This window comes from Geotrypetes seraphini, chromosome 4 (genome assembly GCF_902459505.1).
Source record: "Geotrypetes seraphini chromosome 4, aGeoSer1.1, whole genome shotgun sequence".
NCBI lineage: Eukaryota > Metazoa > Chordata > Amphibia > Gymnophiona > Dermophiidae > Geotrypetes > Geotrypetes seraphini.
Window position 1 is genome coordinate 311,364,487 of NC_047087.1, and position 17,239 is coordinate 311,381,725.

Sequence of the window (17,239 nt, forward strand, 5' to 3'; positions counted from 1 at the left end):
GCAAACCATCTGATCCCATCCGCACAAGTCTCAATTATAATTTAATATTGAACGTATTTTATTAAAGTATAAAAAGAAACAATATTCTGTACAATTGTCATTTTATAAATACAAATGATACAGAGCAAGGATCAACAAAACCCGTCTCCCCTCTACTATCAAGAAAACTGAGTAAGCCAAATTATTACAGAATGCTACACAGAAATATCATGCTATCAGAATACCGCAGTCACACATGACAGGAATAGTGTTATGGAAGTGCAACTGCCCCCTGATCAGAGAGAGCCCTAAGCCAGCTGGAAGCTAAAGGAGCACTGCCTGGGCTTTGCAGTTCCCAGTTATATCTAACACCAGCTCTAGCAGGATGTAAATTTTAAATCTAATATATTCTAATCACAAAATAGAAATAAAATTATTTTTTCTACCTTTTGTCGTCTCTGGTTTCTGCTTTCATCTTCTTTTCATTCTCTTCCTTCCAGTGTCTGCCCCTTCCATCCACTGTCTACCCTCTCCCCCTTCCATATGATATCTGCCTTCTTTTTATGCCCCTCTCCCTTTTCCATCCAGCCTGTGCCCTCTCTCTCCTTTTTACATGATTCATTCCAGCTTCACTGCTCTCTTCATTTTTATCTCTCCTACACCAGATCTAGCATCTTTTTCCCTCTCTTCTTCTCTGCTGACGCCCTTCCCAGCATCATTCTCTCTCTACTTTCTCATTTCTCAATTTCTCCCCTTTCCCTCATCTGATCTCTCCATTCCACCCTGACTCCTTCCCCTCCTCTAATCTCCCTGCTGTTTCCTTCCTTTTTTTCCTCCTTCCCTCCCAGCAGCATCTCTTCTTCTCCCTCCCTCCAGGTCCAGTAGCAGCTCTCCCTTTATTTCCCCTTGTCCAGCAGCTTCCCACCCTCCAATAGTGGCTTCCTCCCCTTCCCTCCGCTCCTTTCCCAGCAGCTTTTAGTACTTGCCTGCAGCAGCACAGCGATTCACTTAGGCAGCCTTGGGTCCTTTGATGGGTCGCGCCGCCTCCGAGGAAAGAGGAAGTTGCATCATCAGAGGTGGCCGTGATTCAGCAAATGCCCCAAGGCTGCCAAAGTGAATCACTGCGCTGGCAAGTACCGAGCGCTTCTGGGAGGGGAGAAAGCCACTGTCGGAGGCTCCTCATGATCTCGCTGGCCCTGCGAGGACCAACAGGAAATTTCTGCGGACCGGCAGTTGAAGAACACTGTTATAGAGAGCAGCTGTTTATACTTTCAAATAATGCTAAGATTACCAGACACTCCAAGAAACTAATAGGTAACCTATTTAAACGGTACACAGTCAATAGCGTGCAGGACAATTGCACCCCGACAATTCTGCTCCATCAAATGCGTGCACCGACAAGTGCACGCATGAAGGGATTGGGATTTTTGGGGTGCAATTGTAAGTGTAGAGGGGGTTAGCGACAACTGAGCGCATTAGCATCCCCCTGAAGGAGAATGCAATTGTAGTGGGGGGGGGGTCCCCACACACACACCCCCTTCAGAGCGGAAGAGTGGAAAAGGGAAGGCTTTGGGAGGGGAGTGGGAGTTTAAAGTGTAGTGGGGGGTCCCCTCAATGGGAGCACGAGTGTGTTGGGGGTTCCCCCAAGCCCCCCCCTTCAGAGCGCAAATATGAAGATAAAAAGGGTGGCACGCATTTGTCCTGCACGCAAACGTTGGGGCAAAATTGTTGGCACGCCAATGGCCTGCGCGCATTTGTCGGGTCACCATTTAAACAGATTGTTCACTGAATGAAAAATTCTTCAATTAAACTGTGGAATGTATTGCTGGAAAATAAAGCAGCTAGCACATCTGAGTTAAGAAAGGGTTTAGAGACAAATTCCTGGAGGAAAAGTTCATAGACCATTATTAGGCAGGTAGACTTGGGAAAGCTGGGAACAAGCCAAAAGGGTTTGATCTTCTCTATGGGTACTTGTCACCTGGACTGGCCAAGGTTATCGACAGGATGTTGGGCTCACTGAACCTTTGGTCTGAAGCAGGCATGTCCTGTATTCTTGCAGTGTTTGATTGAAAACCAAGGATCTCTTACAAAAGTGAGGTTCCAATTCCTGTGCAACAAATATAATGCAACCCATTAAATTCCTGTAGGCTTATCTCCGGTGGTGTAGAATGAGGGAGGTTGGCGCCCGGCCATCACCGCACTAAGCACCCACCCACTCTTTCCCACCACTTGAGTGCCCCCCTCCCCGCCACTTGAGTTTTCCCAGCCCCCCATGAACCTCTTGGAATATTTGTCAGTGCAAGTAGCATCTGCCACCTGCTGCTCACCCCAGCCTCAGCTCCCTTCTGATGTCATGTTCTGGTCCCGCAACCAGGAAGTGACATCAGAAGGGAGCCGAGGCTGGCACAAGCAGCAAGCGGGAGACGCTGCTTGCACCACAAACATTTAAAGAGATACACAGAGCAGAGAGGATGCGAGGCACCAGCGCCCTCTGTGAATAGGGTGCCCGGGGTGGTGCACTCCCACCTCCCCAAACTACGCCACTGGCTCGTCACATTTGCCGCACCAGGACTCGCTACCGTGACTTTGTAAAAGGGACCCCAAAAGTCAAAGTTCAGCTCAGAAAAGTTCATGTCAGCATTGTATTACATAAACTCCCAGTAGAAGTAGTATTTTAAAGATACTTTTTTTTTTTAAAGTTAAAAATGTCACGGTTGTCAAAAGTAATACCAAGTTAATTTTATGCTTCAAAATTGGTTTCCTGGTTTTCTTTCCTGGATAGTGATGGTTTTTGTTTGTACTTCTTTTCAAAAGTCATTGGTCACTGATGCTGTTAACCCCACATTCCCTTCAGTCGAGTGGTTTCCGCCCTCGGTTTTCATCATTTTTGTAAATGCTGGATGATGTGTAAGAAAGGATATAAAGTTTCTTCTATCCACATAGGGCTAGATTCACTAAGCCCACCGATTAACTTCTGACCACTTAGCGACCCAATCCACTAACCTCTGTCCTGATAATCCTTTGATCCGCACATACAAATGAGGGAGAATGGCGTTCAAATGCAGGCAGGCAGCAATTCACTAAAAATAAAAGAGGGATGCCGACTGGGCTGACCGATCAAAAATAAGCGGCTGCTGAGGACCAGTCGCTCAGGTCTTTTCCGACTGCCCTGCCTTCTGCCCTCTGGCCCCGATCCTGCTTCTCTGCAAGCCCCAAATCTCTCCTGCCCTTCCCCGCAGTGCAAGCCCATGGCTTTAACCCGCGGGTTTAAAGCGGGTTAAAACCACAGACTTGCAAAGAAAAAAAAAAGTAGTGCTCTGCCGGGCAAAGAGTAAAAACAAAGAAAAAAAAAGGTTGCTCTTTATGATGGTCTGCGCATGCGTCGGGATCGCTATATAGAGCGATCCGGGCGCTCAGTTGGGGGCGTGATTCCGATTGCCCTCATTTGCATGAGGGCGATTCGTGAATCAGCCCCCCGGACATGGATCAGATCCTTCAAGGATCGGATCCGATCCATGCCCTTAGTGAATCTAGCCCATAGCTCCCAAATATTTATGCCTATTGCTGGTTCTCTACTATTTCTTTTGCTTTGCATCTGATCCACACCTAGATCGGGGGTTCACGAGAGGGGGTGTAGTGGCAGGATCCACTTAGTCCACAAATGGATGCATGCAATTATGTCAGCTCATTTTGGGTTTCTGGTTTAATCAGCTCTTGCTATACCACCTTTTGCTGTCATGTCAAAGCGGCTTACAATTAAAAACATACTGAATAAATTAGAGTAGGAGCTAGTTCCAGAAAATAACTCTATTGTTAAAAAAGGACAGAGACAGCATAAAGAGAACAATAGTAAGGTCTCACTAAGTGGAAAACAGGAAATTAAGGAGGCCAAGAACAGCACAAAACATGTATGAAGTCTCAAGCGGCAACAAGGGTGCTGTCAATAAACATCTCCCCTCACTGCCAGATCGACCCCACTATTTATAGAAGAATCACCCAAATCATAGTTGGCAAATGCTGGGGTCCACTTTGGGAGTTAGCGCCCAAGAAAAAGATCTAGGTGTCACTGCAAACAATACAATACACCTGCATTGTGAGGTCACAGAGCTTTATGGTTATAGAAACACAGAAACATGATGGCAGATAAAGGCCAAATGGCCCATCCAGTCTGCCTGTCCGCAGTAACCATTATCTCTTCCTCTCTCCAAGAGATCCCACGTGCCTATCCCAGGCCCTCTTGAATTCAGACACAGTCTCTGTCTCTACCACCCTTTCTGTATAAAAGTATTTCCTTAGATTACTCCTGAGCCTATCACCTCTTAAGTTCATCCTATGCCCTCTCATTCCAGAGCTTCCTTTCAATGAGACTCGACTCGTGTGCATTTATGCCATGTAGGCATTTAAACATCCCTATCGTATATCCCCTCTCCCGCCTTTCTTCCAAAGTATACAGATTGAGATCTTTAAATCTGTCATAACCCTACTCCTCTCTGCCCTCTGCTCACCACCCCTAGCCAGCCAGTTTAAGCATCCCCTCTAACTATAACCTCTACTCTTGCATGCTGTTTGTCTGACTTGATTGTTTAGATTGTAAGCTCACTTGAGCAGGGACTGTCTCCTTTGTGACTCTGTACAGCGCTGTGTACATCTGGTAGCGCTCTAGAAATAATTCATAGTAGTAGTGTGAAGAGTTTTGGTCTTTGGGAACAGAGCTGAGACTTTGATGTCATAATGCCTCATTCTACCAATAAGAGCCAACCTCATCAGTGATGTCACAATGGCTTCATTGTCCTGTACTCCCCTCTGCCCACCAACCCAGCCATGACATCCTGCTTATATGTCCTGTTTAGATTGTAAGCTCTTTCAAGCAGGGACTGGCTCCTTTGTGACTCTGTACAGCGCTGCGTACGTCTGGTAGCGCTATAGAAATAATACTAGTAGTAGTAATTTTATACCTGCAGCAATGGACGGTTTTGACTTGCAGAAGATCACAAAGCGCCACAGAGCCCTGACCACTGGGTTATTCCTCCACTGCATTCTGTAATGAAAGATGCTATGCAATATTTTTAAAATACAGCCCCAACATGAAACAATAATGCTTTTAATGGCAACGAGACGTCACACTGCAAAATGACACTCCTATGTATTTCCTAGACAGAGCAGCTCATATTTTCCCAGTACTTATTTTGAGCATCGCTAAACATATTTTGGAGAATTGTTATTGGCATCATAGCAAAAATAAACTCCGGCAGATAAGCTGCAGGTGATACATTACATATATAATATAGTTGTGCCTAGCTTTTGAGAATTCTTTTTTTTTTTTTTTCAGGTTTTGCTCTCTTTTATTGGATTATCACATTGTGAAGCAAGCAGATGAAAGTTGGACCTAACCAGTTAGACACAAAGGAGAACTGTCCTCTTCCTCCTCTCACCGCAAACATATGAAAGACAGTTCCTTCCCCTGTGAAACAGCACGGATGAATCCAGGAGAGAAACTGAAGCCAGCGACGAGGACTGGAGAAATGTAGCAACCGAGCCACGTGCTGTGGAATAAGCATGTCACTCCTTGAACTTCCATTCCTGGCGACACATTGGACAGTGTTGTTGGACCTGCTGTGAGTTCAGCCACTTGAGAATACAGTGCATGTGGAAGCAGTGGGAGCACTGGCCCCACACAAGCGGGCAGTCATCACCTGGAATCTTACAGTCAGGACAGCAGCCGTTGAAGGCCATTCGACAAATTCCACAGTTCTCATCATTGGCCACCCAAAGCCAGGATGCGACTCCATTCCATGACTTAACTTTCACCTTCATGACACCTCAGAATTGACAGCAGTGCGGAAAGAGCGAACCAAGCGCCAAGCTCTTTCTCCCGCTCTGGGCCTGATGAGAATTTTGAGAATTCTAATCCCTTTAGTTAGGTCAGGGCAGGTTAGCACTGATTTGATACTTCAGTGCTCTTTTTACGAGTGAACACGGAGAACTATATTGCTTCATCCAAGTGAAGCTGGTTAAATACCCGTGAGAACGGTCGTCGTCAGTCATTAAAGAAGTCACTGGCATACCTTTGCTATTTTAAGCTTCTGCCTTGATGCCCACTGTTCTTGTAATAACCCATTCTTATCTTGAATTATGAAACCATAGGAGCACAAGTGTGCTTGAGTGGGCATTCCACAGAAAGCAGGACAGGGAAATGACCTAAAACGTAGCCAAAAGAGAAGAGCTTAGCATCTCATTAGTGTCCTGTCACCAAATTCTAGGACCGCTTCCTGGGTTTCTGGGAAATGGCATTTCCCACGTGTGAATGCCCAGTTGGTTTGAGGGATCTCAGCTTTGATTTGACCTCACAAGTCTTTCAATGGTGCTTTAGCTACTGGGAAATGAGGTTTGCTTGAGTCATTATTGCTTAAAACAAACAAAACCAGAAATCATAAAACTCGCTTAGTTGACATTAGAGTCTTCGGAAACCGGTAAGGGGGCACAGTATTATAAATTATTCGTACTGTGACTGTTTTAATAGTGTAAGTTCATGTCAGCTGGTATACTACAAACAAAAACATTACAAACTACCCTCACATTTGGACGTTTGGCTGGTGGAAGCTAGAAAGCATATTTATTACACAGATGTGACGATGTTTGTGGAATGCCCTTTCTGGGAGCAGCATCTACATGTAAAATTGTTTGTAGACATCATATTTTCCCCCCATAAATGTTTTATTGAAAATTTTATAAGATAGTGAGCCCACCAGGACAGATAGGGACAAATGCTTGAGTACCTGAATATAAACCACCTAGATTATAAGTGGTATTTAAATACTGAAATAAAAACAAACAAAATAATAGGCCAACATAAACACAATATTGTGTAATAAAATACAAACATAATATAAAAAACAAAACTATAGTCCTAGAGCAGTGGTCTCAAACTCAAACCCTTTGCAGGGCCACATTTTGGATTTGTAGATATTTGGAGGGCCTCAGAAAAAAAATAGTTAATGTCTTATTTGAAAAATGACAATTTTGCATTGGGTAAAACTCTTTATAGTTTATAAATCTTTCCAAGTCTTAATAAGAATATTGTAATTTATAGCTAAAGAGAGATATGATCAGGAAACTTTTATTTTACTTTTGTGATTATGATAAACACACTGAGGGCCTCAAAATAGTACCTGGCGGGCCACATGTGGCCCCCGGGCCGCGAGTTTGAGACCACCGTCCTAGAGTATCGCAACAATCTACACAAATAAGCCAATATAATTATTCATGTAAGTTAACTAAACAATCCCATATTTTCTGGAATTTTCTCAAACTGCCACTCAATTGCATATGCTTTCTCATTTTTACTATATAAGCGTATCATGTTCCACCAACTATTATAATCCAATTTAGAAAAATCCTTCCAATTAGATAATATTGTTTTGATTGCTATCATAATCAAATTCTTCAATAGTTGTGTTTTATCAAGCCGCGCTGGCGGGGTTAGCGCGTGACTTTTAATCAAAACTACCGCCCAAAAAACTACCGCCTGCTCAAGGCAGGCATTAGCGGCTAGTGCAGCTGGCGGTTTAACACACGCATTAAATCGCTAGCGCGGCTTGATAAAAGGAGCCCTTAACGCAGATTCTAGCCCAAACCCCCCCTCCTAATTATTGTTAGTGGTTCCAATATAGGAAGCAAAGTTGATATGGTTGACCAAACCTTACTCGAATATGTAGCAACATAGGGACATTCGAATAACATGTGTTCCATAGTTCCAATTTTATCTTTACAAGTCCAACAGAATTTCCCTTTCGAGTCGTCTATTTTGGACAATTTTAAAGATGGCCACAAAGCCTGTGCATTAAAGAAAAGAGGATTGCATTAAGCTTGTAGAATGCAATGATGTTGCGATTGAAATCCATACTGATTTCCATTGTATTTCATCTAATTTTTTATCCACATCAAACTCCCAAGTGCTCAGTATTTTAAACGCTTGTACCATTGAGAAGCCACTCCTTTCCACGTTTATTATAGTTGCATATTCTGTAGCTTGGGATGATTTTATACAATGTGAACGTTGAATCCATCTGTAATATTGCTGTTCTGCCAAGCCAGCAAATGGCATCCAATCTTGTTGTTGCATTAAATGCCTAATCTGCCAAATCCCAGCTCTTTTCCACAGTCGATCCCCGTATTTTATTCACTGGAGCCCAAAAAGTTTCATTCCACTTAGACTTAACTGTCTTTTCCAGTTCTAGAAATGTTGACTTAGACAACATTTAAAAAGCTTGGTTTTTTAAATTTAATTCTGCAAATGCGACAAAGCACATTCAATTCCTATGGGCTTGATCGCATTTAACACACGGTGATCGCTAGCCTGGCTTTGTAAAAGAAGCCCTAAGACACCAAAGGCTCTGGCTCTACACGGTCATCACATTATTATGACCACCACCTACCTCTGATGGGTATATAAGGTGGGATGTCAGCAAGTTGCCAAAATAGCAACCTTAGTGGTCATGGGGGAAAAGTGTGATTTATCAGACATTGAAAAAGGAATGATCATCAGCTACTGGGCCAAAGGAGGCAGCAATTTTGGAAACAGTGGAGTTTGTGAACTGTTCACGGGCTACTGTGGTTAAAGTGTATCATGAATGGATCTTTTTCTCAACCCAACATGGTAACTGTGGAGCAGCACAAGCCATCGATGCAAGGGGGAACGTTGGCTATGCAGGTTGGTGCAGGCCAATCAACATGCTACTGTGGAGAAACTCACCATCCACATGAACCAGGGGCTTCCAGATGTTTGTCCAAAATGACTGTGAAGCAAACCCTGTTGCAAATAGAGCTCCGGAGAAGATGGCTGGTGACTGCACCCATTCTCACGAGGGTTCATCGCAAAAAATGTCTGCAATTTGCACAGGAGTAATAACATTGACTTGCACTAACTGGCAGAGGGTTGCCTTCTCTGATAAGTCGGATTTTGAATTCCATCAAATGGATGGACATTTCAGGCATGAAACCGCCAAGAACAAACACCCAGCACCCATTTCTCCCTCCACCCCCCCCTCAATTGGTCTGGCACCCATCTTCTTCCCTCCGCTCCCCCCCTAGACTGGAATCTCTCTCTCTTCCCCATTTCCCTTCAGCATCTGTTACTTCTCCATACCATCTTCCCTCCCTCTCTCCCTTCCCCAGTTTCCTTCAGCATCTTATCCCCACTCTCTTCCCCACTCTTTTCCCTTCAGCGTCTGTTCCTCTCCACCCCACCTTCCCTCCCTCTCTCCCTTACCTAGTTCCCTTCAGCGCCTGTTCCTCTCAACCCCACCTTCCCCAGTTTCCTTCAGCGTCTGTTCCTCCCCACCTCACCTTCTCCAGTTCCCCCTTCAGCGTCTGTTTCTCTTCACCCCACCTTTCCTCCCTTTCTTCCTCCCTGTCCCGGCCCTTACCATCATGGGGGGCGATTTCTAAATTTCTTTCCCACAAGCAGCCAGAGCATTAAAGTTGCGTGTGGCTGCAGGAAAGGTCTGTAATGCAACTTGCGGTTGTGTCAGAGATGACCTTTAGGGCAGCTATACGTAATTTCAACGCTCTGGCTGCTCGTAGGAAGGAAATTTAGAAGTCACCTGCCACGAAGGTAAGGGGCAGGGAGGGAGAAAGGGAGATGCTTGGATGGGGCGGCAGTAACAGTGGCGGCAATCAGGAGGGAGGGAGATGCTTGGACGGGGAGATGATCGGGCAGCAGCAGCGGTAACGATCAGGAGGGAGATGTTTGGACGGGGCAACAGTGATCAGTAAGGAGGGAGGGAGCGTGATCGGTGACCATGCGCGTTCCCTCCCTTAACTGCGGAGACAAGGCTATTCACCACTCCATGGGGCGATGAATGGCTTTGTCCGAGTGGCCGCGGTGAACATTGTTTTTTCCCCACCGTTTCAGTGCAATATGAAAATCTACTTATTTCATATCAAAAGCACAAGTTTATGATATGAAACTTTCCAATCATTTGACACACAAGAAGCTCCTTTTGTAGGACTTCTGAAAGTGGGATCTGCAGGACAATCCTGCTTGATTTTAAGTTAGCCCCCTTACTTTCTTATTTATAGCTTTATAATTTTACTTATTACCAAAAAAGTGATAACAGGAAATAGAAGAATAATAAAATCTATAATATATATATATTCAGTCTACAATATTCATCCAAAATTAACAGGAAATAAAGGATCTAAGAAAAAACAGATTCAAAGAAAAATTAAACAAAAAGCAAGTCATCCAGACACATTTTATGCAGCCAATTACAGCATTAGGGACTAAATTTGAACAATAAAATTCTCTTTTGCCTCTAAGAAATCAATCAGTTGTTTTGGATCCAAAAATTGGTACATTTTACAGTTCCCTTACTTTCTAATTGCTCTTCTTGATCTGAATATTCCACCTCCATTTACACCCTACGCTGCCTATTAAGCTATTTATTGTGAATTGTTTTCATGGACTCATAAAATAGTGAATGGCAGATAAAGACTGATATGGTCCACCCAGTGTGCCAGTAGGGTTGTAAGGATAATATCTGCCACAAAGTGCATGTTGCTTTCCCCATAGCTTCTTAAAATAAGAAGAGTCATTTCTCAATTTTTGCATGTGTGCTTATTATTTATTAATTCAAAGTACAATATATACAGAATCAGGTCATTTTTAAAATCTTCATTTGTACAGAAACCAGTATCTACAAAATTAACTGCCAATAAACAATTTTAATTGATTCAAAGAATCACACACTATGAATCCAACATTTACAGTTGTATAAGGTGCTGTACTCATCTAGAAAGACAAAAAAATCATCCCAACGGCTTGATTCAGGGGGTCTACCCATACAGAGTACCCCACACAGAGGTCTGAATTTGGCTTCTACATATCCATGCTTTGTGTTTATACATGCATATAGGATCTCTAGCTGGAAAGTGGGTAAGAGTGCTGAGCTAAGTTCTCCTTTGAAGGAGCAAGAAATCATACTGAAGAACTGTGTTAGGGCTAGATTCACTAAACTCTTTTTTTGGGGGCGATCGATTCACTAAAGAGTTCCCATGTAAATGATCTGATCAGACACATGCCCACAAGCGATCCAGATGCATGCGCAGACCATCCTTTCTGCCTGGAGATGCGATCCGCACAAGCTTGAAGTCAAAACAAAAGGGGGGGGGGGTGGCTGTACTCGCTGGCCCCATGAGAATCATTTCAGGAACAGAACACGCTTTGCAGCCAAGGAGAACACGCCGTAGTGCAGCCCTGCTTTAAACCTGTGGGTTAAAAACAAGGGCTCGCAGAGAGCAGGGCGCTTTTTGCATAAGGGAGATGTTTTTAATTTTGATGGTTTCAGGGCTGCAGGGCTGGGATTTCAGGGCAGCAGAGAGCAGGACAGTTGGGAAGGACGTAAGCAACTGGTCCTCAGCCGTCGCTTCTTTTTGGATCGGCCCAGCCCAATCGGTGTTCCTTCGTTGGTTTACTGAATCGCTGCCTTTCTACTTTGCATGCCATTTGCTCTCATTTGCATATACGGATCGGATTGGGTGTGGATAGGTTAGCGAATCAGGTCGGGATACGATCGGTGAGCTTAGTGAATCTAGGCCATAGTGTTTGGTGAGGCTCCTCCAGCAGCAGCCTTTCACTGTCCTAACTGACATGTATAAGGGATCTCGATGTGATGAAATGAGTAAGGAGAGGGTATTGCACAAAAGGATTACAAATATATATATATAATCTGTATGTACCTGTACATAAATACAGTATCAAAGGCCATCTCAAACAAGTGACAGATATATACACCAGTTAGAAGCTCTATGTACACAGCCCCGGTGGTGTTCTGCAAAACCTTTTCACACTTTAAACATGCTTCTGCAATAAGGGATTTATGTTAGACAAAAGTTATAATACAAGTGCCTGCAGGTCTTTTTTTAAGCAGAAACATCCTCATTTGGCAATGCATATGTATACAGCATACACAGATCCGTTACAGGACAGAGAATGCATTAACTATCCCACACTCAAAAACAGAGAAAAGTCTGCGGTTCATGAAATACATTTGCTTAATAAAGGACCGCTTGAATGTCTTTCATTTTGGCTATTGTTTCTGAAAAGTGGGTTGATTTCCTCGTTATTGGCTTTAAACCGGTAACTACTGTTCAAATGTCTACAGTCGGAATTTAACCAAATTTCCCCCATATGATCACAAGTCTGAGATACTTTACATCATAATGCATGTTATACAGTGCTCTTAGGGCTTCTAAAGATGTGCCAGCACTGGCTTGTACAAGTCCATCTGAAAGCCTGAATGCAGTCTCCACTGACAGATGAACTTTCTCTGCAGGATACCAAAATAGTCGCTCATCCTCACAGTTGTGACAGTAATAAGGAACTGAAGTAGCACTTTTCATAGAGGTCCAGCACGGTCCTCAGCATTGTGGCAATATTACATCATGCCTAGTTAACAACTGGTATGTGTCGACTTCACTTTATGAAATACTGGTGCAGTCTGGCTTGAGGGCTGGTGGAAATATGAATGCACACTTTCCACAAGTACACATGTGAATCAAGGAGTTTTATCATCTCCATGTGCATAAAAGAAGTGTGGACTGCACCCAATGAGCCATCCCTTGCATGCCCACGGTGACAGTCTGCACTATGAAACATGCTGTGTATTTTCACACGGCTCAATATTTTGAGAGACCAATTATGCACGTCGGTTGTGCTTAAATCTAGGCAGCTTCTTATCAAGTTACCAAATTGCCTCCTTTAAGCTGGTGGTTTAGTCTCTGCCTTACGTTCTTTAGGCATGGAACTGTGTCAGAACTAAGCAGCGCAGGGTTCCAGCAACCAACCAACTTCTGCTGAAAACTCATGACAAGAGGCCAGACCGTTTAAGGGACCAAACTGGTCATGAAAGATCTGATTTTTTTTTTTTTACATGATCAGCCCTATAAATTCCATAACACTATTTAATACAGCAGCATAATACAGCCAAAGGAGGGTGATTACACTTTATAAAAACGTACAAGTCTTTGCGGACCTGCACACAGGAAACAAACTCTATGAGCTCCTTTTACGAAGCTGCATTAGCGGTTTTACCGCATGCAACTTGTCATCACGTGCTAACCCCTGCGCTAGCCGAAAAACTACCGCCTGCTCAAGAGGAGGTGGTAGCGGCTCACATAGCCGGCAAATTAGCGCGCACTATTATGCGCGTTAAACCGCTAACGCAGCTTCGTAAAAGGAGCCCTATGAGTTCACATTCTGATATCACAGTGCAGACATTCGAAGACTTGGTACCTCACCTCTGGTTCCAAAGTTCATATTTTTAAAACCAGGCCTAATGGTAATGCTTGCCCTGGATTTGCTTTGGTTTTATTTATGTTTCACCAAACATGTGGTGCCCATCTCCCTAATGTCCATGATTGAGGTTGCATATATGATGCCAAATAGATAACTTGTAGACTTAAAGAATTCCACTGAACTGTTCAATAAATACTAAAGCAAACCAAGCAGTGCCCTGAATCCTTAGGGCAACATTTGTGAGTGTCTGGATATGAATATGGACAAGAAAAGTTTAGGAGTTTCTTTCCTTGCATTTCTCCAGTAACTAAACAAAGCCAAATGCTCCAAAGTCACAGATAAGGAGTGTTGTTTTCTTGAACTTCTGTGATATAAACCAATAAAAATCATAATTAAAAAAAAAATCCTTCTCTGAGTAAGGTGCTATGAAAGAAAGATATTTCATTGTCACATGAAAATTAATAAATGAAAACTATTAACTTGAAAAGCACTGGATCAACCAGTATAAATCTGTACAGCATTTTCATACAGATGTGCTGAATGGTTTTAGCAAGCTCACAAGATGGGGCGATTAGTCCTATTCATTAAATCATATTAAAAACTGTGATGAAAAGATGCCAAAAACGATGATTACAATATGATTGCACTTACCCCATCTGCACAATTTTTTTTCAAATGGAAAGCAAAAACACATCACGTTCACACATTAAAATGAACACCACTTTCCACCATATATATATACAAATTTTTCCAAATCTAACATCATTTCAAATATATGAAAATGACAAAGACAGACTGTTTCTATGAACACTGAAATGGGGAATCCCTTAGTGTTGTTTGGTATCTACAAAGTAAATGGTATTTAAAAAATAAAATCCTCAAAACTGGTAGTAGGAGTGCTCATCATTCTGGATCTTTTGTTTCTAAAGGCAGAGAGGGCTCAAAAAGTTACTAGAGCAATTTCAGAAAAGCCTGCGCTGTAAGGGCCATGATGAATGGATTAATAGACCAGCAACATTCTGAGGACAATTCTTCATTAAGTGATCTTCCTAGTTGTAGCTCCAAGGCAAAACTATGCTAACACTTCAGAACATTTGCAGACAATTTCTTTTTTAACATGGCCTCTTCTGGATGTTTTTAGGGGAGTATTTCCCCAAAACATACAGGATAATCACATAAAAGCACAGAATTGTGCTATTTCGGTCTGGAAAGCATAAAATAGATGTTTAGGGTTATAGGGAGGACCCTGTATCAAAGTGCAATACTTCTGTTGTTGTTAGGCTAAAGTCAACCCAACCAACCACCCAGACAAGACACGGCCAACACAACAAGAGCTCACCAAGCGCTCTCATTCCATAATATTTCCAGCCTCTCTTCAAGAGCACTTTCCGTGGTGTCACAATCCTATCCTGGAATTAAAAACCATTCAGAATACAGCTGCCAGGGTATGGCCCACTGTGATGAAGGACAAATGTTATCTGCACATAGCTTTGTGTTCTTATACTTGGGCTTCTCTTTTATATTTGTTAACTATTTTCAACCACTGTATGAAGCGTGGTTAGTGATTCTAAATGCATGCCATATTCTGGGGAGCCACTTGAGATCACAAGAGACAGGTTTCCTATTCACTACAGCAAGCTAGAGAAAATTTAGCACAACTGTTAACAATACACAAGGGACATTTAAATTGAGTTTATCCCTTATATCATTATTCCTTGGCTGCATGTGGTATTCATTAGTCACTTAACCTTACATGTGTCAAGTACTTGCATATTTATGAGTTAGAACATAAAATGATGTACAAAAATGTTTTAACAATGGCAAAAAACTAATAATAGGGTATTAAAATCATGCACCAGGCTTATGCTTTGCTTAAACATCTTTTTTGCACTTATCACCTCTTATTATTGCATCCATGGAAAAACAGGGGGGGAGGAAAGATGTTATGAATGATTTTTATCTCCATCATGAGATCAAATATTATTGGCTACTGTTTCATTGTCCTAGGCTTTTTCCTGGTCTTTATAAAATATTTGTGGATCACGACATGCTTTTTTGAAGTCTTTTGTACAATATTAAATGTTACAAAATTTTAAAATAATCCTATTCGTCCTCAACTCTTCCTCTTGGACAAGCTCTCTCTCTCTCTCTGGAGAAATTCTGCTGTCGTGAGCATACAAAAGAAAAATGTTCTTCCTCGGTGATCCTTCATGACTCACATCAGGGAGGCCAAATAGGAGAGCCGTGTGATTTCCGCAAGGTTGGCCATGATATTATTCTGATGGGACATTTCAACGGTGCCATAAAATCACAAGCAACTTAAGGGCTCAAGTTTTGTGTTTGGATGCAGAACTACCGGTATTATGTATCTACACGTATAAATATATGTATTTGCTAGCACAGGTTTTAATGTCTTAAATTAAGCAAATTCACCTCAGGAGTGCTTGTGTGGTTTAAGCCCCCCCACCCTCCAAAACAACCCCTTACAGTATATCACAATTCTTTGAAGGAGTAAGTTCTCCTAAGCAGGAAGGGCACAGAGGATGCTTAGAAATCCATGGCCATTTAACATCCCACAGGATAAACGACAAGACCGTCTATAACACTTGCTTGACTCGGGTGAAGTCTCCAACAGTGCTTTCAGTTCTGCTTTGTCACATCCTTCGTTCCAGTTCACGCTGGTGCTTAATAAGCCGTTCTATTTCTGTTCCTAGTGTTTGCAGATTTTCCTGCAAACAGAAAAAGGCAAAAGAGAAAAAAGTACAAGTCAGCGATGGCAGGTTTTGCTATTTCATACTGAAGTTATAGAGCCCGATCCATTACTAAGGCCTGGAAGATACAGTCAAGATTTAAGAGGACTCTTTCAGTGAAGGACAAAATGGAGAAAGTTATATGCTTCAGGTGGTCAATCTTGTACTGCTGGAAACTGTCAGACAGCATTTGGGATATTTACAGTATTTCTCTTCTGACACTTGTGACCCCTTTAATCCATAAAAACAGGTTCAAAGCAGCAAAAGACAAAATACAATAAAGAGTAAAATATACAATGAGGTTCTTCTGCTTTCGTTGGTTTCAAACTAGAAGGCAGAAAATAACTAAAATAAGCAATAGAAAAATACCAATTTTTTATTTTTTATAATACCTGTGCTGGTTCTACATCTACCATCTCTAAGGGACATGATGAGTGAATTGGGGAACCCAGTTAAATTCTGGGGCAATTCTTCCCCTTGGAAGCTATAGGAAAGATCACATCAAGGCTGCTATTTATCTGTGCATACATTTGAAAACGTTTTAGAGCAGTGGGATAAGGAGAACCACTGCTTGGGCACTACAGGTAAGCAACTTTGCATGACTGACTATAGAGAAATAGCCTTGGGAGGGGGCAACCAGTTAGATGACATGGTCCCCACATTACAGTGTTTGTTGGCAGATAACCATATATAACTAATGAAAGAAGATGGCAATGTATATAACACATAAAACGACTGTGCTACAGTTTCAGGTATGTCGCTATTTGTGTCTATAACTGGCCAAATTACCTTATTGCTTTATCTCATTCTATAGGGTAGTCAATGTTAACATTAATGATCCCAACAAACAAAGGCAAACGATCCAAATGATCTATGATGGCAAACCCAAACAGCAGATTGAAGAAAAAATAACTGTCACTATAAACAGTAGATGTGGTTTGGGGAAGTGCAACTTACCAAGTAGGCGACACCTTGAAACAAACCTCTTGGTCTCTATGGGCCGGATTCTGTATAGAATCGCACATGGGTGTCCTATATAGAATCATGTCTGTCCGCCTAAACCCGCCTAAAACCACGATTCTCTAACCGACGTTGCCATTGAGCTCTCTGTCACTATCAATTTAATGGCTGCCCCCCAAAAGACTATCGGCAGGAGGGATGCCCAGTCCCTCCTGCCAGAACTCTCAGAATTTCTACCACCACCCACCCCTGA

At 42.6% G+C, this 17,239-nt stretch overlaps 2 protein-coding genes across 6 annotated transcripts in view; both read right to left on the reverse strand.

Moving 5' to 3' along the window:
- Positions 1-5,290: 5,290 nt before the first annotated feature.
- LOC117359847 (anaphase-promoting complex subunit 11) lies at positions 5,291-5,874 on the reverse strand. Its single transcript, XM_033943223.1, has one exon. The coding sequence runs from the start codon at positions 5,791-5,793 to the stop codon at positions 5,539-5,541; it is 255 nt and encodes an 84-aa protein (XP_033799114.1). The 5' UTR covers positions 5,794-5,874; the 3' UTR covers positions 5,291-5,538.
- Positions 5,875-12,855: 6,981 nt separating this feature from the next.
- Positions 12,856-17,239, reverse strand: part of CCDC186 (coiled-coil domain containing 186) — a 224,493-nt gene continuing 220,109 nt past the window's right edge. For all 5 annotated transcript variants that reach the window (XM_033943150.1, XM_033943154.1, XM_033943149.1 and 2 more), the window contains one exon: positions 12,856-16,005. In XM_033943150.1, the coding sequence (XP_033799041.1) occupies positions 15,931-16,005 (75 nt within the window). In that variant the 3' untranslated portion in view covers positions 12,856-15,930. The remainder of the gene's footprint in view (positions 16,006-17,239) is intronic.